We start from the raw sequence: 27,512 nt of genomic DNA on the forward strand, positions 1-27,512 counted from the left end.
AAGGGGAACTGAAAATGAGTGCCCAGTGAAGTAGATGGTTACACCAGGGTGTGGTATCCCAGACGGCAAGTGATGACTATCTCAAGGAGGAGGATCAATTATTAAATGCTGACAAATGTGTCAAGGAAAAGCTTACATACATTATTCCGTGTTATTCTTCCACAGGCCCAGTGAGGTAGCTTTAGCAATATTTACATGTGAGAAAACTGAGTCTCAGTTAAGTTTAAATAACTTGCCCAGTAAATACATGGTAGAACTGAGGTTCAAACCAAATTGGATTGACATCACCAGAATTAAACTTCATCCATGCTGTCACTCACTGCAGAAATGTGGGGAGAAGAATGGTCTGAAAAATTTTTTAAGTATTCATAATAGGAAAATATGGAAAAATGTAATGTTGTTACTTGTTAAGTATTTAAACACACTATGAGAGTAAAGCGTTACCTAGAAACAGTACTTTTAGACTGTTTCTAATCAAGAATAAAAAGTTGCATAAGTAACACAGCAGTATTTCGTTGAATAAGTCAGTCAACTTTAGGCTTTGCCTAAATAATATCATAAATTCTGAGTTAATAAAATTTCTTCTGGTTTTCACAATTTTTTTCAATATGGCTTTCTCCTAGAAGCAAAATTTATCAATATCCAGCTATTGCTTATAAAGGTTTGTGTCCATCACATTGGAATAAGGGTTTTACTTTATAGATTTCCAACAAAATACCAATGCCATTGAATTGAATTCTACAGCCAGAAGAATCTGTCATAAAAAGCACATATCTTGGTGATTTTTGATTAAGGAAACCAATCAGATTTAAATAGGAGTCTACATTTGGAGTATTTATTCAAACAATCTTGCCAGATCTTCGGCTGTCAGATAAACTGTCAAATTTACATATACCAATTCTATAAAAGTACGAGATTTTCAGGTTCTCAGGAAGCATTTTATTTTCTCAAAAGATCCAGTTATTTGGCAACATTGCTGACCAATACCCTGCTCACTTACAAGGACTTTCATCAAAGAAAATCTGTTTTTCAGTGTAAAGATGTGCTTGACTTGCACAGCCCACACTTCCCCTCCTGGCATTCTTGCATGCTACCTGGCTTATCCCTTCGACCAGTTTCAACAGTTTTCCAGAAGGGTACCTCAATGCCCTGAGCAGGCATGCACAGCTTATCAGGATACTTTCGCTACCTGTACTCTGAACTGCCTCTTCTTTTCCCGGAGAGGATATATCAGCTGTCGGTTTTATATTATATCCCTGCTAGGATCTAAGACCTCCTTAATTCCAAATGAACAGCATGTAACTGTAAAATTTAACAAATGATAAATAATTGTAATCGAATAAAAAGTGTGTGCACTGCCATCAGTTCCTTCTCCCCCATTCTGCCCTGACAAAGGAGCTAAAATATTGTAGAGAAGTACTTCCATTAATTCATCTCTCCCTTGTCTTTATAAAGCTTGGCAACAGATACATTTCCCTGGTTAGTTTAAGAAGTTGTTCAGAAATTCCTGGCTAAAATAAAATCTTAAGTGAGGAAAGGGAAATTTTGCCATGCCTAAAAATAAAGCCTCCTCCCCCCACCCGCCCCATGAGATTACTTATTACATCTGTACAAAGTTTAGAACTTCAGACTTTAGGACATTGAGGTCATCCAGAGGTTACTTTTCTCCCAGTCAAATACAAACATAATAAAATTGCTCACTGGCTTCTCCTCCCTGCCCCCCTTAAAAGAGAGCCAAAACCACAGTTACATGTACTCATATGTGATGCAGAATTCTATTTTTGAACTCAGACAGAATATATCATTAGTCATTTACAGAAGGAAACCATTAACATCTAAAAGGATGGAGCAGCAGAACTCCTTCATGTTGCCAATTGTTTCTAGAACTAATTCTAAATACAGCAGTGGCTGGAAACATATATATGTGTGTGTATATAAACATATAATATATATATCTGTATGTTTTCTGTTACTTAGAAAGATGCAGTTTTTCAGTTCACTTATGCAAAGTTATGAGTATATAAGTATTAGACCCTAAAAAGGAAGAAAAATGCAAAACTACTAAGTTTTCTGCGTAATCATATCTGTTTAATCATCTGCTTATTCTTCTACTTAATCATATTTTGGGATCAAACATTATTTTTAGAACTTTATGTTGCTTAGAAAAGTTAATATTACCCCAAATTGCTTAAGTGCTAACAATTCATGTTAATGTTGTACATATTTATCATAAGAGAGAGTTTCTCCTTTAAAAAATACTTACTCAGAAAAGATTTAATCTAGAATAGAGACTGTAAATTTTTAACTTATTAGTACATTTTCTTAAGGAAAACTTTAAGAGTTTTCCTTAAGGTTTTCATCATTTTCAAACTTTCAAATGCCAGGAACGGTGCTTCTTATATGACATGTTGATTTTAAAAAGAATATTACTAACACACATTCTTAATGGAGAATTGCATGTTATACAGAATGATGCATTCTAAGAGTGTTTATGGAAAAATTTAAGCGTTGTCAACATGCTTGGTAGAATTTTTTAGTACAGCCAAGATTCAGAGTATATGGAATAAAGGAGACTTTGGAACAGCTACTGCTTTAATTCTTGAGCACTTAAGTAAAATTGACTAGTAGAATAAATTGAAACCACACTATGAGGTCTCAGATTTGCAGATGAATCATTACTCTACTTACATTTCTTTTTATTTCCCTCTAACTGGATTAAGTAATAAAGGGCAAGGGTCATGGTTAATTCATCATTGTATCCTCCTTTGTGCTTTAAATATAAGCTGCTCAATAAATGTTATGGAACAAATGAACAGACTTTTCATGTTTTGTATATATTTTGCCAAACATATATTAATCCTTCGGGTGCTTTGTGATTTTATTTTCCCCAAAGAAGGTTCTTGAAATGAAAAGTGCATAAGGGTTAAGATAACTGAAGGAGCCCCAAATTTAAAACAAAACAAAATAAATAAGACAAAATAAACAAAAACAAGAAAGAAAGAAAAGACAGTTCCTGACAAACAACTTTCTGGTGCCTTTTTGTAAACCTGTTAGTCTAATCTTCAAATGTCTTTCAATTTTAATGAAAAAAGCCCACTTCTTTGCATCCCTTTAAAATATTTAATCTTTTCTGGCTTTCTCAATTTTAAATTCTTATTTCATGTGTTTCTGTTCACTTATTTTAATGCCTAAGGTTAATTTTTTTCTTGAAAAAGTCCTCCTAATTACTGAGAGATTATTACTTCATTTGCATAACTGTGATAATGCTGCTGGAGCAATCTCTTGTCTGTACATTATTACAGCACCAGCTATGAAAGTTCTCAAGCTTAGTGAATGTCAAGATGAAACACTCATTACTAGCTAGGTTCTTGGGGTCCTTGATATTTTCTTGCTAACCCATCTTTATAACATGTACATATTTTCTGAGTTGAACCTGGATTTGTGAAAAGAATAAATGAGATTCAGTTATGCACAGTGTAAGAGAGTTTTCAACAGAACATTCTTTAAGTGTAATTTTGATAAAAGTAAATGGGCTTTTAAAATTATCAATTCTCTTAATTTCCTCATTTGTATGTAATAAAACAGAAATCATGGTTAAGCTAGCCTATATTTACAAGGCGATGGTTTTAAGATAAAATCTTCAAAGAGAAGATTCTGCACTACATAATTAGAAATATCTTCATTAAACCATCTAATACTTTAGATTCTGTATTAGGGAAAAACATTTAGTGTCTTCATGGTGTCTCTTAAATATTTCAATATTGTCGTCTTCCCTTTGGTTTATTTATCGCTATTCCCTTTATTCCCAGGCTGCCAAGAGGCTGCTGCTAAATTAATTAATTAATTAATTAATTAAATAAACAGGCAAACAAACAAACAAACTGTTCTCTTTATTTCCAGAGCAATGTCATCCTGTTGTTGGATACCACTAGCCAAGCCCTTCATCGTCTCATCTTACCTTCAGAAGAGTTTACACTTAAGAAAACTTCCTGGTGGAACAAGGAGGAAGCTGTAAGAAATACCCAACTTGTCCAGCAAATTGCCAAGGATTTTCCATAGCTTTCTAACCGTAAAAATGCATGCCTGCCCATCCCTTGCGGTGCCTTTTGTTTGCTATAATGCACAAGAGAATTCTCTTATTACTTGTAAATTTTAATATGATACAAATAGGTAGAATACATACATATATAATTAATATCAGTAGCTTCTTTTTGTATCCATCATAGTCACATGAAGACTTGTCAGGACGCAACTCACAATAATAGGACATCATGAGCCATTTGAGTGTGGTATTCATGACAAATCCCTAACATGCACTTTAATAGTCACTTTAATAGTTTTCCAGTTATGAGTTTATGTTTGGATTTATGTAATGAACCTATGAGTGCAACAGCTGATTATATTTACTAGATAAATAAACGTTTTAGCTTATTAACTAAATTAAACTAGTAAACATTTTGGCTAACCAACGAGAATTTTTTCTGCCATTTAGAAAAAGGTAATGGATATAAAATAATGCTTACCCTCTGCCCTGCACGACAGCGTACTTAGGTCTTAAAAGACCACGAAGAAAAGAGATATTTTAAATGTCATAAATATATCCAAATCTAAGAAACAAAATATTTCCTATGTATTTATGCTATGGTACAAATTCCACAGTTAGTCACCAGACAGCATGTTTATTTCTAACCAGTATTTGGCATTTTTTTTTAATATTCTTTTTTTTTAATATTTATTTATTTATTTGGTTGGACCACCAGGGAAGTCCCCTAAAACGTTATTCTAAAGATGTTTTAGTATGCAGTTCACAATTAATTTTGAAATATATTTTAATCTATGTTACCGTAAGAGTCTTGGAGTGGATAAAGAGGTAGCTTCTCAGAGAATTACATGTTTTACACTTTGAAGAACTTTATTTAAGGAAAAGCAGCTGAATAGACATGAATGCATCTGACACATTTAAAGTGAATATTTTGTTTTGTTTTGTCTTTAGGAAACTTACAAAATGTGTAAAGAATTTGCACACAAAAACTGGCTAGTATTCTACAAAGAAAAAGGGTGAGCTCTTTGTTGTAGATTTAATCTGGGATCCTTATTGTGTCCATTCTGTTTTCTCCTTTAATTATGCTTGTTTATTGTAAAACTATTGTAATAAAATTAGAAATATTTTATTCTAAAAGTATCTTATCCCACATTGCAGAACATTGAAAAACAGACATAAGAAAAGACACTGCCCATAATTCCGTATACAACCACTACTAGCATGGCCGCTCTCACTTCTCATTTTTAATTCTTATGCATACCTTTATATAGTTTAGAGTTTTATATATCTATTTTCTCGATTAACATTTTCCTATGTTATTATCTAGTCTTAAAAACATTGTTTTTAGGGTTGTATAATATATCATGAAATGACTGTGCCATGGTTGCTCAACCAATATCCTCACCATTTCCTTTCAGAGAGTTTTCTCTTTTTTTTTATTTTTCAGGAACACCCTGGCTGTGCTGGATGTTCTAGAAGGGCGAACTCACACCATCTCACTTCCCATCAACCTCCAGACAGTTTTTCTCGTAGCAGAAGACAAATGGCTTCTGGTGGAGAGCAAAACACATCAGTGGGTAGATCTACATAGCACCTCATGGAGTGTGCTCAGTTAGCCAGCATCCTTACAGCTCTGTCTTCCTGTGTCTGTCTTTTAACAATTTCTGTATTTGGCAGCATCTCTATAGGTGAAACTTCAAAGAGGAGGGGACGGGAAAATTTAAATAAATTAAATATAACTTCGCAGAGTAATTATAAAAGTGTTTCAGAAGATGACCTTGAAATTAACAGTGAAAACATAATGACTTTTACAACTGATCCGTATTTCTTTAGGATTTTTCCTGTTAGCACACTGAGAATTCAGTGTATTCTTGCCAAACTAGAGATACTTCAAAATAGATTTTTAGTTTATCCTCTCTTCAAAGAGCCACAGTCTCCATCCAAATGCTGTTGCTTTTTTGTAACTTCACAGAATCCACCCCTTAGAAGTTTCTTCTTCATTTTATCTCGTGTGCTCTTATTTGGTTATGTTTATGTTTGTGTTGCCTCTTCCATTGGACCGTATACTTCTTGATGAAAAGGACATTATGTACACTCGGCATAAGTGGGGTGTACAGTAACTTTTGAGTCACCCTCTGTCATGCATCACATCTGCTGGGTTCATGCAGATTCTCTGCCCCTCTGCTGACAAGCAGAAGTGACCTGCTGCAAAAGATTCCTGGCTATTTATATATTCCTATATTAGAAATCTTACAGACAAGTAGATCAAGGGGATTACAGCAGTGAGGGCTTCTGTCCCTTGGCTGATCACAAATCAGAGGCTGGGCTCCCTCTTACTTGCTGATCGGTCGTATTAACGGCAGGCTCCACGATAGTACTGATGTGTCTCTTTAGAGTCGCTTTTCTTTTTTTTTATGGCCCTTCCTCTTACAGGAAGTATTGGATTTTCAGTTCACATTTATTACTGCATTGTTATTATGCACGGCACTTATACAGTGTTAAGAAGTTATTTTTTAAATTCATGATGAAACTCTGAAACTGCAAATTATACTCAGAATATAAAAAGGATGCTTTGGGGCTTCCCTGGTGGCGCAGTGGTTGAGAATCCACCTGCCGATGCAGGGGACACAGGTTCGTGCCCCTGTCCGGGAAGATCCCACATACCGCGGAGCGGCTGGGCCCGTGAGCCCTGGCCGCTGAGCCTGTGCGTCCGGAGCCTATGCTTCGCAACGGGAGAGGCCACAACAGTGAGAGGCCCGCGTACTGGGAAAAAAAAAAGAAGGAGGCTTTGGCGGGGGGCGGGCAGGGTATGGGAGCTCTGATTTTTCCTAGTCTGGCCTCATAGTTATTAGAAAAAGAAAGACTTTTCACTTAGATGTTTTTTTTGTTTACAGGAAATATCTTTTAACTAAGCCTGCACACATCGAATCTGAGGACAGTAGGGTTTGCCAGCTGTATGTGCTGAAAGAGGAGCTGCCTAGCACAGGGTTTGGAGTCACACAAGGTAAATACTGTGTTCTGTGTGTTTGTGGCTGTATAGGTACATGCCTGCATACACACTGTCCTCTAGAATCATTTAAGGACAATAATATCAACATGTTAACTTTATACCAAAAAAGAAATCTTAGTCACTACACTAGAAACAGTAAGTAAGAATCTGTCGTCTTTTAAATTCTGTCTTTGAATTTTTTAAACTAACAAGTCAGAATGTTTACATATATGTAGGTTCCAAGTCTATTTTAGGATTGCATCATTTCTTTTTTACACAGACCATCAGTATTTCTACTTTATTCGTCACAGTTTTGGGGGGATGAAAAGTAATTATGAAAAAAATATACCATTGCTAAGACTGGTTTGGGCCAGTTTCACCTCTTTCTGCAGAGTGCTCTTATATTAATCTTGATTGCTAATAAAAATTTGAATTCTTGAATAAATACTTGAAATCACTTTGAGAAGATGCCATGACTGTGAAACTGAGTTTTCTCAGACAAAAAGCCATGAGTGTAATTGAAAGCGTTTTCTCTTTTTTGATTTGTGCTTTTCTGTTTGAGTTGGTGAGAATGAATCTTGCAAAAATTAATTCCTGGAGCATTTTAGGGACATATGGTGTTTAACGTTTCTCTGACACTTTTTAGAAACAGACTTCAGCATACCTCATAAAATTTCAAGTCATCAACTATCATCTGAAAATCTGAGTTCAGCTGTGGGACAAAAGATTGCCTCTCCTAACCGAATTCTCTCAGATGAGAATAGTTATGCTACAGTCGTTGTTGGTTTCCCAGATCTCATGGTAAGCATAAATTTCTTAAATGATTGAATAACTATTTCTTCCTCCCATGTTGGCCTATACTCTATAAGCCTATTTGAGGGGTAATTAAAAACGTAATAATTTTCTGGTAAACATTTCAGATCAACCTTCTGTTTTCCAGACCAGTCATTAAAAAATTCATTCTATATGGGTTCATTGCTTGTTAAAAATTAACATATACATTGTAGTGCAATTATATAATTTAGTAAAGGAAAACCAGTATTCTCCATACATGGGAGTTCATGTGACAGGTAAATACTTAACCTACTGACAGTGATTTTATATCATGCTGTCTTAATGTGTGCTCATGTCATCTTTCAAGAGGGACAATTTGAGACTAACAAAATAATATTTCTTCTAGAATTTTTTAAAGTGAAATATGTTGGAGTCTCATTACTGTAGGTTAAAATTTTCAACATTCATGAACACCAGTTCACTTTCCACTGAGTTTTGCTCTGATTTATATCTTTGCTGCATCCAGATTATACTATAAATGCTGGTGGCCTCAATTTAATTTGCTTTTAAATGGATCCTTCTGCTGTTATTTACTATTATCTGTAAAGAAGAGGCTCTTCGTAATTGACTTTAGGTGAAACTAGGTACCATCTTCCCCTGATGGAAATGTGAGAACATGAAATATAAAGGTTATTTCAGCCCAAGTTGCCATCTAATAACCTTAGATTTAACTCCATGTGTTTTGATTACACATTTAATTTTCATAATTTCCTTTGTAGCTTTTAGGTGGGATGATAGAGTCACCTCAAAACGTTAATGTAATTAATGAATGATGAGTACTTCAGGGTATAAGACTTTTGAAATCCAAAACCCGATGGATAATGTGTGGCTTAGGACTTTGCCATATGTCTTCTTAATTATCAAGTAAAAAACATTTGCTGTGGATTATATATCTGAAAATGAAACATGCTGTTGGAATACAGCATCTACGGCAGCCTTGATTAAATGAAAGAGTTATGTTTAATATGCCTTCTACAATGCTTGCTGCTCTCAGTAGAGAAAATGCTGGAGCTACTTTTCTGAAGGCGGAACTGTTTTAAAAATTGATCTTTTGATTGAAGAAATGCGTATAGAAATATAATGTCACTATAAAAAGGTAAGAAAGCTGAGTATAAGGTAATGTTTATATTGACCCTCTAGAAGTCCTTTGTAGACTGTAGGACTAGTGACCTTGTTAAATTAAAAGCTGCATCTCCGTATTTATCTCCCACCATATCGGAGATGTTCATGAATCTTTGTTTAATGATAGATTAGATCATTCAGTTAGACGGCCCTTCAGCATTTTATGAGAGCAGTCATATTTTTTAGACCCCAACACAAGTCAAGCACTCTACTATTCTAAACCATTTCATACATGATAATTAAGTTTTACAACAATTGCACAAGGTTTTATAGATAAAGAAACAAAAACAGAGAGGATATATCCCCCAGGCCACAAAGGTATTGAATAAGGGATCTGGGATTTGTGCTCAAGGGTGACTGACCCTCAAACGCATATCCTTTCTACTATATACTACAGTGCCTTTCTGACTTTATGTGAATTTCTTTTGATTCTTCACAAAACTATTAACAAAAGGGCATGTCATCTCTTATTAACTTTTTATAGCATTATCAAAGGCACCTAAATTATTATGATCTTATTATAACTCTCTTAACCTACTACCAGATGGCTACAAAAACCGACAGCAAGTATCATAGTGAATCCTCAATAGTGAAACGTTAAAAGCATTCGTTTCGATATCAAGAGTAAGACAAGGATACCCACTACCACCACTTCTACTAAACATTGTTCTGAGCGTCTTAGACATGATCCATTAGAAATTTTTTTTAATACCTTGACTTTCCTCAAAATTAAAAACCTCCATTCTGTAAAAAAGACACTGTTAAGAGAATGAAAGGACAGTCTACAGGCTGGGAGAAGATATTGGCAAATCACATTTCCAACAAAGGACTTGTATCCAAAATATATAAAGATTTCTTAAAACTCAAGAGTAAGAAAATAATCCAGTATAAAAAATGGGCAGAGTGGCCCATTATGAGGTGTCAGAGGTCAGAGGCCGAGCAGGTGAGCAAGATATCTGTGGTGTGGGAGGGAGTAACAACTGGTGATTGGGAATCAAGTCCAGCCAGGATGAAGATTGCACCCCATGAAGGGGCAGCCTGGTGTGGGATGTGGGAACCCAAGTAAGGTGAAGAGTTTGTTGATACATGCGCATAGCTCAGTGTGGACTCTCGGGCCAAGCAGACTGAGGAGGGCATTGGCCTGGAAGGGAAAGTTAGTGGTGGAGATGGGAGATGAGTCATATACAGTGGAACTGAGCCAAAAAGTAAGTATATGAAGGGTAATGACGTCTAGGTTTCTCACTGTTAAAGAAGGGAGTTACAGATACAGAAGGAAAGAAAACTAGAGTGAGTCCTATAGTGGTTGGATTGGAATTGTGTGTATCTGGGTGAACTCATGGTTTTCAATGTATTTAAGTAGATATAGAAATAAAATCGGAGGTAAATGTATAAAAAAAAAATGGGCAAAAGACTTGAACAGACTCTTTACCAAAGAGGATATATGGATGGTAATTAAGTACATGAAAAGATGTTCAACATCATTAGTCATTAGGGAAATGCAAAATAAAACCACGATGAGATACTACTATTGCCTATTAGAGTGGCTTAAAAAAAAAAATTAAATACTGACAATACCAAGTACTGACAAGGATGCAATGCAAATGCAACTCTCGCACATGTTTATGGAAGAGCAAGGGCAAACAATAACCAAGACATTTCTGAAGAAGAACCAAGAAGAAAAAGAAGAGGTAGGGCTTCCCTGGTGGCGCAGTGGTTGAGAGTCCGCCTGCCGATTCAGGGGACACGGGTTCGTGCCCCGGTCAGGGAAGATCCCACATGCCGCGGAGCGGCTGGGCCCGTGAGCCATGGCCACTGAGCCTGCGCGTCCGGAGCCTGTTGGTCCGCAACGGGAGAGGCCACAGCAGTGAGAGGCCCGCGTACCGCAAAAAAAAAAAAAAAAGCAGAGGTACTTGCCCTACTAAATTTCAAGGCGTATTATAAAGCTTTAGTAACTAAGACCACGTGATATTGGCCTAGGGGTAGAAAAATATACAGTAGAACAGAATGGAATGCCCAGAAACAGCTGCCTACGTACATGAAACTTTTCTGATAACAGTGCTGATCAGTGGGCAAAGGTTAATGATATTTGAACAATTAGCTATCCATGTGAAAAAAAGATAAGCATGGAGCCCTGCCCCATACCACTCACAGAAATAAACTCCTGAGGGGTTAAGGAACTAAATGTGAAAGGCAAAACTTCAAAATGTTTAACAAATACATAGGAGAATATCTGTGATCTTGGAGTAGAGAAGGATAAATAGATATGTGGTAAAAATTTTAAGTAAAGCAAGAGAAAAAAATAACACAAAATTTCAGAAGAATTGAAGTCTAGGGAATATGAAAGAGATGTGATTGAAAAGGGGCCTTCCAGGGGCTTGAGAAATACTGGTAATACTATTCCTTATGCCAGATAGTGGATGCTATAGTATAGTTATTTATTTATGGTTACTTAAATCACCTGTATTGTTATATTCCCTCTTTTTAGCTATAATTCATTTCAAGATAAAAAATGTGTTGCATATTTCACACTTGTCTGAAAATTATGATTATTGATGAAGCAGCTATCTTCTGTACCAAATTCAAAAAGGTTAAGGAATAATTTGATTTTCTTACATTTGTGAAATATAAGTTTACCACTGGTATCTGCTTAAAGGACTGCATTGTAAAAGTTGTGAATGTAGTTTATAATACTTCAGTGCTTGAATTTCTCTCCTTTTTTTTTTAGTCACCTAGTGAAGTTTATTCTTGGAAAAGGCCAACATCTTTGCATAAATCAAGGGTCACTGATACATTCTATGGAGGAAAGAAGAAAATTGGAACTCCAAAGCAGAGCAATTGTGTGACGCTTTTGGATACTAATCAGATAGTCAGGATTTTACCCCCAGGAGAAGTCCCTCTGAAAGATATCTACCCAAAAGGTAAGAAACTTACCAATTCCTATTTTATCAAGCTAGTCAAAGGTAGTTTGGTTTTGGTAGGGATATTTAACTTATCATTATCATTTTATATTTATGAATATGAATAATTTTAACGGGGTTTAGTAGCTAAAAAGACCTATATGTGCTCAGAAGGGTTTCACTAAACTTCTCATAGGAGTTTAATTCTTTTGCCTTAAACTCCTGTGTCTAAAGGCCAGGGACCTATGCAGCCTGATTCACTTACCAGTGCTCTGAAAGTCAACTTATGTTTATTACTGCATATCTTACGCCAGGTCCTGTGCTGATCACTTTTCCTTGTATAAATTCATTTAATTGTCAAATTCCCCTTCTATCATTAACGTACTCTCAAGTTTATATGCAGGGACACTGACAGAGAGGTAAAGTAACTTGCTGGGGTTCTCCCCAGCAGTGGTCAGCAGAGCCCAGATTTGCACCAAAGTCTTCCAACCCAAGGCCACAGCTACGCTTACTGAGCCACACTGGCTTTCATCATAAAGGATAATTATGAAAATTTTTGATCATCGAGCCACTGATTATTATTTGCATCATAGTGGTAGTAATATTGTCCCGTGTTTACATTCATTATATTAGTGTGGACTTCATAAATATAATACTAAACACATTATAATAATCTGTTGCTGGGTTTGAAAAGTCCTGGTTATATGATAATGTTAGAAGTAGTTCCTTCCAAATAAATCACCATTTCCTTAGAATGTTTTTTATGGTAGAAGAGGCAGGTGAATACACCAACAATTGCAGTGCAGTGCTATAGGCATATTCACAAGGTGATATATAAACACAAAGGAGAAGCTTACAGCCCAGGCTTGTGATTCCGAGCTGACTCTTGAAAGATGAATGAGAGGGAATCGAATGAAGGAATTGTTCCAGGAAGAGAAAACCCCATGAGAAAGGTACAGAGGCGTTACAGAGCACTCCAGGAGTTACAAGAAATTCTATACCAGGATTCAGTGCACCTTCATCCACCCAGAGACCAGTGGGTCAGCCCCGATACTTCTCCCTCATCCTCCACATCATCATCAATCGGCATGTCCTTTTGATACAGCCTTAATATACCTTACATCCACCCACTTGTCTACAGTTGAGTTGCCAACATCCAAATCACCACCATCTTGAACTGGAATGCTGCAGTAGCCCTCTGACAGAGTTCCCTCTTCCATTCCTCCCCCACCCCCGATTCTCCACACATCAGACAGAGTGTTGTTATTTAAGTATTTTTTTGTTCTCATTTGTTCTTATTAGGGACCAGTTACACAGAGTAAAATTCATCCTTTTTAGTGTATGGTGCTGTGAGTTTGACAAATACATACAGTTGTGTAACCATCACCATAACTGACAGAGAACAGTTCCATCTCCCCAAAAACCTCCCCTGTGCCACTCTGCCATCAAGCCCTCTGCCTTCCCCCAGACCCCCACTGATCTGATTTCTGTCCTTATTGATTTGCCTTTTCCAGAATGTCATATAAATGGAATCACACATGATGTGGTCTTTTGAGTCTGGCGTCTTTCACTTAATATTATATATTTGAGAATCATATATGTTGTGTGTACCAGTTGTTTGTTCCTCTTTATGGCTGACTAGTAGTCCATTGCGTGGATATACCACAGTTTGCTTATCCATTCACAAGTTGATAGATATCTTTATAGTTTCCAGTTCTGGGCAATAATTAATGAGGCAGCTATGAACATGTTTGCACAGATTTTTAAGTGAACATAAGTTTTTGCTTCACTTGGGTAAATACGTAGGAATGGCATTTTTATGTCATATGATAAAACTGTCCAACTGGTTTCCAGAAGAGCAATACCATTTTGCATTCCTGTCAGCAATGGTGAAAGTTCCAGTTGCTCTGCCACCTTTTCAGTGCTTGGTATTGTCAGTTTTTCACCATTCTAGCAGGTGTGTAGTGATAGCTCATTATGATTTTAATTTGCATTTTCCCTAGTGCCAAATGATGTTGAGCATCTTTTCATATCTATCTTCTTTAGTGAAACTGTCTCTTCAAATCTTTTCCCACTTTCTGAATTGGATTACTTGCTTTCTTTTTAATGATTTTTGAGTATTCTTTATATATTCTAGATATAAGTCCAGTATCGGATACATGCTTTCCAAACATTTTCTCCCATTTTGGTGAAGGGCCAAATCTCTTATGTTTTCTTCTAGAAATATCATATTTCTAGATTTTACACTTAGATTTGTACTCCACTTTGAGTTAATTTTCTTATATGGCACAGAGTGTAGTTGAGACCCATTGTTTTGCATGGGGATAGTCAATTGTTCCAGTAACATTTGCTGAAAAGATTGTCCTTTTTCTATTCAGTTGTCTTTGGACCTCTGCAGAAAATCAACTGACCACATATGTGAGTCTGTTTATGGATTTTTGTTTGTGTTCCATTAATCTATATTGTGTTGGCCAAAAAGTTCATTCGGGCTTTTCCATAACACCTTCCATAAGATGATACGGAAAAACCCAAACGAACTTTTTGGCCAACACAGTATGTGTCTATCCTTTCACTAATACCAGACTCTCTTGATAAAGCAGAGAATCTTTGTCATCATCCACACTTCATTCATTTTCACTGCTGTACATACAGCACAGCCAGTTTATTCATCTGTTCTCTATTGGTACACGTTTACGTTCTTTACAATTTTTTGCTATTACAAGTATTCTTGTACCAGTCTCCTTGTGTATATGTGGGGAGTCTGTAGGGTATATATCTAAGAGTGAAATTACCAAATTGTTACCCAAAGTTATTGTTCCAGCAGCATAAAAGATGAGGCTGCTCTCCATCCCATCTTCTCTTGCAAAGGTCAGACCTTTTATTGTGCACGTCTCTGATTTCTAGTAAGTTTGAGTATCTTTTTATATGTTGTGATTTACTCTTCTGAAAATTGCCTGTTTATATATTTTTGCCATTTTTCTCTTGGTTGCTAGGAGTTTTATTTACCCTCATTTTTTAAGGTAATATTTCTTAAATATTCCAAATGTATACAAAGTGCTTAGGTTAGTGTCTGACACAAAGGAATAATTTTTTTTAATACATTTATTTATTTATTTTTGGCTGCACTGGGTCTTCATTGCTGCGCACAGGCTTTCTCTAGTTGCGGCGAGCAGGGGCTACTCTTCATTGCGGTGCGTGGGCTTCTTATTGCGGTGGCTTCTCTTGTTGCAGAGCACGGGCTCTAGGTGTATGGGCTTAGTTGCTCTGCGGCATGGGGGATCTTCCTGGACCAGGGCTCGAACCTGTGTCCCCTGCATTGGCAGGCAGATTCTTAACCACTGCACCACCATGGAAGCCCAGGAATAATTTTTTAAATGTGGGCTGTAAAAAAAAAAAAAAAAAAATCCTAAGAGAATGGTAAAGGGAGATCTCAGGATGCTAGCTGTGCACAGGCCTAGGGATCAACCAGTTAGGATTAGAAAAGTTGAGAAGATTTCAGGAGAGATGCCTCCAAGAAAGCGAAGTCGATAAACCCAACTATTTGAACACATTAAGAAATTTTGACATAGGGAAAACTTCGAGGATGAATTTGTGCTAGGTATGTAAAAAAGTAAACCAACAACAAAGCATGATTATTAACTCCATGAAAAGAAAAAGCAATAATGCTATGATAAGACATAGCTCGCTGTAAAGAGCATTTATATAATCATAACAACATAAGTGCTGGATGTTAATCTAATGAAAAATTTTCATATAAATGTACTGGGGGATGGGAAAAATGAGGTGGTAGGCAGGGGGAGGGGTATGTGAAAAGAGTTAAACTCTCATCTTACATGGTGAGAAGTCAATGAATAATGCCTAAAACTAAAACATGAAGACAGCACCATAAGGATGAAGGTGAATACCAAAGAAACAGCTTTAAAAAGTTGAAAGCATCTCTGGGAGCAGAACATGAGGGGTGAAAGGAGGAAAGTCAAGGCTGATGATTTTTTCCTTCCGTCTGTTTGACTCTTTAATCTATGTGCCTATAGACCTCTAATGATAATTCAAGCTAAATTAATCTTTTTAAAGTAAATAGAATCCCACCACCTGATTAGTCAGGAACTAATGCACATCAGCCTTTTATTAAAGAAATCAATAGCGATTGTAAAGGCTACTCTCCTGGTGGCTTTTACAGAGATGGCATAAATTGTGGTTAATGCAGAGGGGGAGAAATTTACTTCTTTCTTCCAATCATTTTCCTTCTAGTTAAATGTTAGCTTTTTTTTTTTTTACTTTAAATCACAGGCCTCAGCTCTTTAAATACAAAATAATGACTCTTGATTGAAAGCAGTGTACTGTTTTCTGAACTTTGAGTAAATTCAAAGATTTGGTATCAGCACAATCTCAGGGCACACATCACTCTTTTAATCAGTGAACACAGAAGTGCATTTAACCTACTAGTTAACAGAAGTACATCAAATTACATTGCTTGAAGGAGTGAGTTTTTTATATAATTTCATCTTCCCCCGGAAAATGCTCTTGGTTACTTTGTCTGACGGTTTTTATACCCCCTCCTAACCTTGGCAGTGTGCGTCTAAGCTGTCCCCACTCTATATGGGAACCGCACACCAAATGCTGCAGCAGTGACTTCCCTTTAATCATTAGTGAACTAATCCTGAAATATAATTTATACCTCTCTTCGAAATCCACCTGGATTATAACTGTAATGGAAATTTACTGAACCTCCATCCTCTCTACAGTTTTGAAACATTTAAAATGGATAGACAAGGATTTGGCTAAGTTTGGAGGGGAATCTGGCCACGGTTTTCACTTCCTTAATTCAATCATGTATTCTGAGCTGATGTATTTTCAAATCCGGAAACATCAATTCTGATTATTTTTCAAGCCTTACCATTACCACCATCACTACCACCACCCTTAAAGTGCTTTATAGCCACAAATTGCCTTTTCTGATACGTGAAAATATGTTTTAGCACAAGGAATAAAATTCTTGCTTTCTCCTTCCTGAAATAAACACAGCCATTATTGCATTTTCTCATCCTCTTTATGCCATGGAATTAACTTGCACATTGAAAAAAAAAAAGAAAGTAAGAAATCTGTAGAAAGAAAGATACTTGAAATATGTTGGCTTACTTTGCTTTCTCAGGCAGTCTAAAAGCACTGGTGGCGGTAGCTCAGCCTAATACTACTACTTGTGAAAAGGAGAATGCGTCTAAGTGGCAGGCCAGATGCAGCTGGCTAGCTAGGCAGCACTAGTCATCCCAACCGCTTCAATAACTCGTCATTTTTGGCAAAGAACCAGGGTCTATAAGTAACTCAACCCACTTCAGTTAGGTGCTAGCCGCAGGAACTGTCAAAAATGATATATGGTGCAAAACTTTGTCCAAGACTGACCTTATATCCCAGGCAACGTTTCCAATGCAGGCGGTGCATGACTTACGATAAGCATGTTGGCTTTATACAAATGACTATCTGAGGATGGCCAATTCAGCTGGGTGGTCGGGTTACCATAGTAACTCTCTTTCCTTACTCTCTGCTGTCCGTGGACATCACTTTCCCTTCCTCCTGCCCCCTTTTGCCCTCTGGGATCACTCCGTGCCTAGCTCTGCAGCTCATACCTGGCCCCAGGGCTGTGATTCCCACCCTAGAATCCTTTCGAAGTCCCTAAAGGCTCACAATGATTTAAAAAAAAAAAAAAAAAGGAGCTTTCCTCTTTATGCTGTGGGCTCCTCAGACAAGGCAAGAACCACACACATCTCTTTCCTGTGTATCCCCAATGCTTCGTATAGTGTCTGGTGCAAAGTAAGCTCGATCACGTTTGTTGAATAAATAAGAGATATATTGAGGTTTTCAGATGGCCTACTCAAAAAACTTCAGCTGCAAACATGAAATTAAAATGCCAAGTTTCTTATTTTTTGTAAACTACATTGGATAAATTCAATGTGGACATTCCGGATATCTCATTCTAATCAGAAATTATAATAAGAGGTAGACAACAGACAAAATTCTTTAAGAGTATGGGTTCTTTGTAGGGGGATTTTTTTTTTTTAAAGAGACATTGGTGGCCAAGATTTTGTAAAATAAGGCATTTTTAAATTGTTGCCATACGGTCAGCTCAGGTAGGATCTTTGTGGAGCGGTGGGCAGAGCAGAGATCTTAAAGCCGGAAGAAAGGCCTGGTTTTGAGAGCCTTCTCTATCTATCACTCTCCAGGCAAGTCCCATTATTATACCACCTCTGTTAAGTCTCTACTTCCTCGTCTCTCAAACAGGAATCCAAGGTCTTTGTTGTTGTCAGTGTTAAAAACACTATCTACAAAGACTAAGCAGTGTTCCTGATGCAGTGTTACTGACACAGTGGTGGCAGCTGGTGATGATGAGCATGGTGGTGGTACTCAGGGCTTTGGGGAAAAAGTCAATAAACGCCTGGAATTTGCTGGGAAACAACTCTAGAATTGGAGTTGAGGACTCTGTTCCCCCATATCTCATCAGCCTCTCCTTCCCTGCCTTTTCATATTCTTCGTGACCCAGAGTCCTCGACCCACTGCTCAGTCCTCACCTCACCTTTTCCTGTCTTGAATGGTCCTAATAATAACAGCCACTGTGGGTGGAGCAACTACTAATTGGGTGCAAATAATGTTTATGATGCTCAGATGCGGTCATTATCCCCATTTTACAAATGGTGAAGGCAGGTCTCAGAGAACTAACTTGGCCAGCGTAAAACATAGTTAGGAAGTATCAGAGCCAGGATTTTCTACCAGGCCAGTCCAGTTTCAAAGTAGGTGCTGATTCCACTGTGTTATACCGTCGTTGTTGTGATTTCCTGGGAAGGAAAAAGAGAATTCAAATGATGAAATATTTTCAAATAAACTGTAAGTGCTAAAATAAAACATTGACCCATTTGGGGAAGCTGTCAAAGAAAATGAAAGGAATTTAGGTAATGCTCTTGACAGTAAAGAATCACTAACATGCATCTATTTCACAGTCTCTGTAGTTCCCTGACAAAAACATAATTCTGAGAGTCTAGCCTCAAGGCTGGAACTGGCCAGCCCAGGACCTTGTCAAGTGGGTCCCAGAGTTCTGCTCTACGCTCTAAACTTCATTCCACTTTTAGCAGCATCCATGCTTTCTTTAGGTCCTATTTTTGTATCATGCAGTGATTTAACCCTCGGCTCATGTCTTGACTTGTTTGCAGATGTTATCCCTCCACAAACAGCTGGTTATATAGAAGTCACTGATCTCCAATCAAAGAGACTCCGATACATCCCTATTCCTGGGTAATCTGTTTTCACCTTTGTTCTTAGCTTGTGTGTCAGATTAAAAAAATGAGTGAATTCTTATCGTGTACTCTGAACAAATGTGTGCTTTTTGCTTCCTTAAATAGCAAGCTCTTTTTTGTTTTTTTCAATTACAGTTGGTTTATATCTTGCTGTCCTGCATTCCTTTTTTTTTTTTTTTTTTGGCCATGCCGCACGGCATGTGGGATCTTAGTTCCCTGACCAGGGATCAAACCCATGCCCCCTGCAGTGGAAGCACAGTGTCTTAACCACTGGACTGCCAGGGAAGTCCCTGTTCTGCATTCTTTACTGCCATTTTTATTTTCATTTTGGAAAAATGTTCAAATGTTACCTTGGTATAAGTCTAACAGCCTTCAAGCCTTCATTTTTCCTTTTTGATCTGTCCTAATGATAAATTTTTTTGAAACAGCATTTTTTAGTACAGCAAAACTTTTCATATTTATTAACTCCGTATATTAATTTTCTGAGGTAAATGTATTCAAGATGTCAAAGGAATTTAAATAGCATTGGTTTAATATTGTTTTTAAATACGTAACTGAGCATCTACCATTGTGAAGGCTATACAGTAGCCGACGGATTCCAGAGATTTGGAATGGAACTCGTTACCACTGGCTGCTTTTATTACTGTTCACCAGTGGAAGCAAAGCATTCAAACTAACTAGACTAAGGGCATAAAAGGAGAAGCAATGATGCTCCATCTCTCCCTTGACAGACACATGTGTCCTCACCTGTAGCCCATCCCTTTCTGGATGCATCCATGCCTGATCTCCCTTTCTCAACCTAAGCGTGTGCCTGCTTTTGTATAGATTGATGTACATCCCCTCCTAACATGTACTCCCTCACAGGCAACTGAGGCCTCACAACACAGTGGTTAAAGGCTCACCCAAAATCCTGGGGAAAGGAGCCTGGAGAGGCTTCCAATGTCAGAGAAAGGCCAGCTACACCTGTCAGTCACCCAGACATCACCAGACCTCCTGTTGACCCACGCCTCCAACTCCCAGAAGAAAATTGCTCAGCATGACAGTACAAAATAACTCAGAAACACGGTGTCATTTCTTAGGACCTTTTAGTCAGGTTCGAGAAATATGAAGAATAAAAGTATTATCCAAAGAAATAGATTTACTTGTTCCAACGTATATAAGAATGTCTTCTTGGAACATCTTAATGTGTCAGTTTAATGAAAAATAGCTTTTCGTCATTTGGGGGAATTTCTTATTCCATTGTATGTTCATTAAAACATACTATTAGGGCTTCCCTGGTGGCGCAGTGGTTGAGAGCCCGCCTGCCGATGCAGGGGGTGCGGGTTCATGCCCCAGTCCGGGAAGATCCCACGTGCCACGGAGCGGCTGGGCCCGTGAGCCATGGCCGCTGAGCCTGCGTGTCCGGAGCCTGTGCTCTGCAACGGGAGAGGCCGCAACAGTGAGAGACCCGCGCGTACCGCAGAAAAAAAAAAAAACACACATACTATTAGTTCAAGTAGCAAAAGAAAAGAACAACTTTTTTTTTTACATTTCTAAAGCATGATGATTTTTTTCAATATTTCTCTTAATTTCTCCCTAATTGACCCTAGCTTTTTATTTCAGTGCTTTTCTCTATTAACTTTCTGTATGAACCATATGTTATACCTGCCATAGAAGTAACATCTGGAAGGGCAGCTATATATATTCAGCCAGTGCCAGCTGATCACCATACTTCATTCATTTAGTGCTGTGCTGTCCAATAGAAATAGAATGTCAGCCATATATGTAATTTTATGTTCTTAGTAGTCACATTAGAAAAGTAAAAAAAGAGACAGGTGAAATTACCTTTAATAGTGTTTTATTTAACCCATTATATTTAAAGTATTACTGTTTTGAAATGTATTTAATATAAACATTTTAATAATACTTGACATTCCTTTTTTCTTCTGCATCTTTGAAACCCAGTATGTATTTTACATTTACAGAACATCTCAATTTGGACTTGCCATATTTCAGATGCCATGTGGTTTAGAGTCTGTTCATTATCAGTATATCCTGAGTTTCTCTTGAGATTAACTATTGCTGTTTTTGGCATATATGTAATCCAAGGGAACAACCCATCTGGATTTCAGTTTTGTTGCTGGTTGCTTAAATTTAGTATTTTGCTAGATAGCAGGAATTTTCCATTTGATGGCTAACTTCCAATAATAGAAAACACAGTAAAACTATATGTGACTGCAGGGCCAAAATGAATACATCACTTTCACTCTCAGTAAAATGTGAGTATTATTCCTCAAATTTTTGTTTTATTTGCATTTGTAAAATGATACTACTTAGCTCTGATATACAGGAGTATATAAATCTGGGCTTCATTCTACTATAATTCTATGTATTCCTTAAAGACTTTGTTGTTATATATAAAGGGAATGTGCCTTTTCTTTAAAAAGGTGAAGAAGAGATTCTAGACCTGGTGTGCAAGTTGTAGTAAATGTGTGATATCTTCGAGCACATTTTTGACATACTGAAGAAATTGCCCCTGTAAATTTTAAAGTTTCATGGTGGAGAGTTAAGTAAGCAGCCAGTAGGTACTGTGCTCAACAGAATCATACATATTGAGCACTTGTGGCAGAATTTTAAAACATCATAGGTGGAGAAATTTCATTACTCTTGAGTAGCCTTTCACTTCACCATCTGTACCTACTAATTCTTTTCCTAAGGCAAATATTTTTTGAGAGAGCACCATGAGATGAATCCTGTATTATATCAAATGTTATCTTCGTTGAGTCCTTCTAGTACTGTAAAGTAGTTCTGAAACGCTTCTTCCATCCTACTGTTTTTGTTCTCTTCATATAAACATTTTCTAAGACTTCCATGTTCCACAACGGCTGGCTTTGTCACTCTGTGTTTAGTATCTACTAAGGCAGACTGATAAAAAGGCTAAAGTCGCCTTGACTTATTCTTTAGTATATTATAAGAATTTACCCACTATGTAGTAGTTTTGTGGTTTTAACAAATCTGCATTGATAGTGTATTATGTTTTTATTATCTATTAGATCATCCCTTTAGACCATTTATTTCATACAGAAAATATCAGATGTATTTAGAGAGCCAACACTGGTAATTAGAATTTATAATCTGTGTTCCTTTTGTGTAGTGAAAGCTATACTGAGGTAAAGGAAGAGTGCAGTTGACTCTTATAGGTGAAAGTTGCATTCCTAGAAATGACTATTTCTGATATATAATATCAGAAATAGGTATATGTATGAAATATATAATACAAGAAATATATAAATTCTTTATTATAAATCCTTATAACTTTCTAAGTTAGAAAAGGCAAAATATTAAATATAAATGCAATTAAAGCACATAAACAAGACATTAGTTTCAGCACTGACCTTAGACCCCTAAGGAGTGTGTCCAGCGCTGAGGTTATGTGAGGTGTCAGTTGGTGTAGAGTTTCTTTCTTCCTGACAGTGAATGCTAACGTCATCCAGGATCTACAAATACAGGAATATGTAAATAACCAGTAAATAACTATGTATTTTTTCCTTACATGTGGATCTGTTGGTATCTTATCTTTTAATTGTGCTTAGTATTAGAATGTTTTTTTAAAGCATTACTTTTCTTACTGAAGTATAGTTAATTTACAATGTTGCGTTAGTTTCAAATGTAAGCAAAGTGATTCACGTATACATATATATATATTCTTTTTCAGATTCTTTTCCATTATAGGTTATTACAAGATATTGAGTATAGTTCCCTGTGCTGTACAGTAGGTCCGTGTTGTTTAACTATGAGAATTCTTTGTAGGAAGTTTAATGAACCTAAATCAGGTTAAACTAACTTCATTACCTGGACTTCACTGGTTGAACACTGATTTCTTTTGCAGATCAGACTCTCTCTCACCATATACCACGTGGCTATCTACTATCTCGGACACAGATGCACTGCTGGCTGAGTGGGGCAAAGGTGGCGTTGTCACTGTTGACATGGGAGGTCGCATCCGGCTTTGGGAAACTGGACTGGAACATCTGCAGCGGTCACTCATGGAATGGAGAAACATGATTGGACAAGAAGGTGACAGACTTATGCAGGTACCATTTGAATTGACCTTACCTCTTAAGGGTACACATTCAGTTATAAATTCATTCATTTAGTTGCAAATGCCACAGTCGTGGAAACTCCCGGCCCAGTGACTCAAATGTAGTTTACTTAAATAGCTAAAATAATTTTGGGACTCATAACAGAAAAAGACAGATCTATCCTTCTAGATAGTTAAAAAGTAAAAATGTGCCTTTTTTGTCTGTCAGTGCTTAAATATATAGGTTCCTCACCTCACAACATGCAAATACAATCATCAACTTTTATTTTTTAACCTTAAGCATTAATCAGTTTCCAGCACCACCTTTGCATCTGTTCTCACTTCTGCCATTGTCGTCAGCATCGCCCCATGCTACCAAGGAAACAGAAATACTGAGCATCTAAAACGCAGCACATTAGTATAAGGCCAAAACGTTTAGACTAGAGAAGATAAGAAGAATTATGCATCCAATAGAGATGTGTTTTTACCAACCTCCTTATTTCCAGAGAATGGAAGTTTAGCAGTCATAATAAGTAGACCCAACCCTGCACTAGCAAGAAATATGGGAAGAGGCCACCACAGAGGGAGGAAGCTCCACAGCTCCAGAAATGGCTCAGTCACCAGCTAATCTAGTTGCTGTCTGGAACTAGTGTGAGCAGTGAGGAACGCTGTGTACCCATAAATACTAAACCGTATTATAAAAGGATTTATTGTATTTGTTATTTATTTATTTTAACCTTCAGAGGAAAGCTTCTTTGTTTACATTTCATTTTTATCCAGCAAAAAGAAAGGTAGGTTCCTGCCAAGTGTGTTGCTCTGTAAAGAACCAGTTAACAAGATAAGAAATTTCTACAAACTACTCCATTGATATCTGATTAATAATTACTATTTTCTGTGGTTATTTTTGTGATGTTCCTTACAGGAGAAATATATATGTGTGTGTGTGTGTGTGTGTGTGTGTGTGTGTGTGTGTGTGTGTGTGTATGTGTATTTGTAAATGAATAATACATATTCTTAGATTATAGGAATATTTTGAAAATCGCAAACCAATATAGGCCAGCAGCCCCAAATCCTTTTGAAAGGGTATGAGTATATTAATTTAATTAAGCTAAAACAAATGTATTACTCTAAAATTAGCATGTCATTAAGTGCAGTGGATCTATCACAGTAACAGACTGAATGTTGGTCACTATCCATAACAGTAATTAGAAAATTAATTAATTAACTATGGTTAATTAACTAAAAAAATTAATTAACTATGGTTAATTATGCTTCTTTCATTATTCTGAAGATTAGTTTCTTCTCCCTTTGAATTAAGCTCCTCTTTTCATTACAGTAATTGATGCCTAATAGTAAATACTATTGTGTTTGAATTTCTTATATTTTATTTCAATTTCTCATGTGTTATAACAAGGTTATAACAATTAAGTTTATCTTTCACAACAGAACTTTTAAAAGGAGTGTCACTCATGATTTTGATAACGGGTCTTCACTGGTACAAAAATTAACCCCTATTTGTGTTTTAACCGTGTAACTCTCCTCTTCCCAGTGACTTTCCTGCCTCTGTTGTACATCGTTGTATCTCCAGCTCTTAGCATGATGATTGGTACACAGTAGACAAATATGCTTGTTTATACTCATATATACAAAATTGAAGCTTTTTGACAACAAATGGAATTCTTTTAACTGTCTCAGTTTATCAGTTGTAACTGAATAAGTATTGGATGAATATATATAGTTTCTAAGTTAGAAATGGACAGAAATATAGTATCTAACATCTCAAAAATAATCAAAATACTCTGCTATATTATACAAGGCAGTATCTGATCCTTCTACAAACCAAACATTTTCTAGGAAATGGATAACTTTATGTCTCCAGTTCAAAGTGCAGCTATAATAGAAATGACTTATTCAGTAATAAAGTTACATAATTCAGAATTGAATGATAGTTCCATTTGTAAGATTAGAAAGTTAGAATGTTATCTAACATTCTCCTTCCATCTCTGATGTTCCTGGATCCATTTTGTTGATATTGAAAATATACACTTACACACATACTCAAGCTGAGAAGCAAATTATGAGCATATATCTTTATGTCTAAACAAACAGAATTCATTGTCGAAATAATCTGCCGGTGTTGTCATTTTTGGTCACATCTCTCCTCTTCCTTCTCACTGCTTGGTAAATAATGAGACAGCATACTTAATTGCTTTTATTTAGACCAGCTTATGTTACTATTTACAAGTAGTTTGTACAACCAAATCTAAATATGAATCATTCCAGGAGCAATGGTAATAACAAGCAAAAATGTGTCTTTTACAGCTACCTTCCTAATCAGTCCCTCAACCTACTCCTCATTTATGGCCCCTTTATTCAACATTGGTTTGCTGCTGATCTGGGCTCTTGGAAAATACCTTCCATAGAAGTACTGAGAAAAGAGAATAGGTTCTCAGTACCATACTTATCGCTTGCTGACTGCCAGCAGCTTCCCTGTCAATGGCAGAGTAACCTGATCTCCATCTAGTGGCCAAATGAACTTACTTTACATCATAGAAATTAAAAGGCCTGGTTTACACTCCAGTAGTTTGAGGCAGCCTCAGACCTGCTGTTAGGGGAGGTTTATACAAGCCTCTTCAGCGGTTCCTATTGGTCGTGAGATGATCCTTTAGGTCAACAGTGAAGGCCCGGCAGAAAATCTGCCATGCCATTCACCACTTATTGACCCCCATCTTTCCCTGATCCCTTTGCCTGGTGTCAAAAGAACTGTTTTATCTTTAGATAAACTCTGTCAGTCACATGTTTTATCCCTATCCTTTATGACTTTGCTACATTTCAGCCTTCTTGAGGTATTAGCTTTGAAGCCATTGTTGCTTTGAATTTTTGTTTTTGTTTAATGTATTCATTGATAGTTTTCTTTAATGAGTACAGCTTGCAAGAGAGTTTTGTTGTTGTTGTTGTTGTTTTTTGGTACGCGGGCCTCTCACTATTGCCGCCTCTCCCGTTGCGGAGCGCAGGCCCAGCGGCCATGGCTCACGGGCCCAGCTGCTCCGCGGCATGTGAGATCCTCCCGGACCTGGGCACGAACCCGAGTCCCCTGCATCGGCAGGCGGACTCTCAACCACTGCGCCACCAGGGAAGCCCAAGAGAGTACTTTTTGAGCTTCATATAAAATGTGTTCATTAATTTTACATGCTTTGATAGGAACATGTGTTTTTCTTATAGTAAACGACTGTAACAACAAACTCAAAGTATCACTATAACTGTAGTCTAAGAACCCATTATTAAGAATTCATAGTTACTACTTTTAGACTCAATATTTTCAGAAGCACAGGTTAATTATAAGCAAAAATTTTTCTGACTAGGTTTTATAGTGTTCTCTATAAAGCATAGTTTTCATATTTTTATTTAGTTACATTTAGATTCCTCCAAAGAACGCTACACCACAGTTTTCCTCAGAAATCAAATCATCTTCTCTAAAAAGCTCCTGGTGACTCCTCTTGTGGGAGCAAAAAGGCTAAAAGATTACAGTTTTCAAATGCTATTGTCTGACTACAATAAGCTAATCAGAAACTAAATCCTTCATATATTACTCGTAGAATCTCTTCGAGGCCTTTGAATAATACTTCCTTAACTGTATACTTTAAAACCTGACAGAATCTTTGAAACAGTGTGGGACTGGAACTTATCGGTCCTTACACTTAAGATAGTGCCTGGTACACAGTAGATACGGTAAATATTGAAAATAGAGAGAGGCATAGACAGAAATACATAGAAAAGATAACCAGTCTATACTAAACACCTCTAATCTTTCAAAGACGATATTCTAGGAATATGAGAAAATGTCATTTGCTGTACTTTGGTAACTAGGCCTAGCCTTTTTTTTAACTACACATCCAACGCTTACGATTTTTTAAGAATGTTAAGGCCCATTTCCAGTTTTAGAAACCACAAGATTATTTAATTGGTACTCTATTAGTAAATTTAGCTTTTGACTCTACAAGCTACATTATCTCCAGGTCTTCTGTGAAAGTTTGCAATTCTTTGTTCTTCTTAAGGAGCATAGTTCACTCTTGTACTTCACTCTTAGCTTCGGTCAGCAATTCTGAAAACACTTAACGGTCTGATTAAGTGGCTCATTGTTATAGAGTGATACACATTTTATAGGACTCTTATATGTACATACATCTTTGGGAATCTTCCTTGGCCCAGAAAGGCAATACTTCTTAAAGTTTATGTTTATAATTTCCCACCATATCTCTTAGTGATATATCGGTAGAAGTGGTTTTCA

General features: G+C 36.8%; 1 protein-coding gene across 1 annotated transcript in view; it reads left to right on the top strand.

Moving 5' to 3' along the window:
- Positions 1 to 27,512, top strand: part of VWA8 (von Willebrand factor A domain containing 8) — a 348,433-nt gene that overhangs the window by 235,114 nt on the left and 85,807 nt on the right. Inside the window, exons 30-37 of the mRNA XM_065896053.1 lie at positions 3,901 to 4,011; positions 4,994 to 5,058; positions 5,490 to 5,615; positions 6,937 to 7,046; positions 7,678 to 7,832; positions 11,713 to 11,905; positions 19,081 to 19,162; positions 23,033 to 23,237. Coding sequence (XP_065752125.1) covers positions 3,901 to 4,011; positions 4,994 to 5,058; positions 5,490 to 5,615; positions 6,937 to 7,046; positions 7,678 to 7,832; positions 11,713 to 11,905; positions 19,081 to 19,162; positions 23,033 to 23,237 — 1,047 coding nt within the window. The remainder of the gene's footprint in view (positions 1 to 3,900; positions 4,012 to 4,993; positions 5,059 to 5,489; positions 5,616 to 6,936; positions 7,047 to 7,677; positions 7,833 to 11,712; positions 11,906 to 19,080; positions 19,163 to 23,032; positions 23,238 to 27,512) is intronic.

This window comes from Phocoena phocoena, chromosome 18 (assembly GCF_963924675.1).
Source record: "Phocoena phocoena chromosome 18, mPhoPho1.1, whole genome shotgun sequence".
NCBI lineage: Eukaryota > Metazoa > Chordata > Mammalia > Artiodactyla > Phocoenidae > Phocoena > Phocoena phocoena.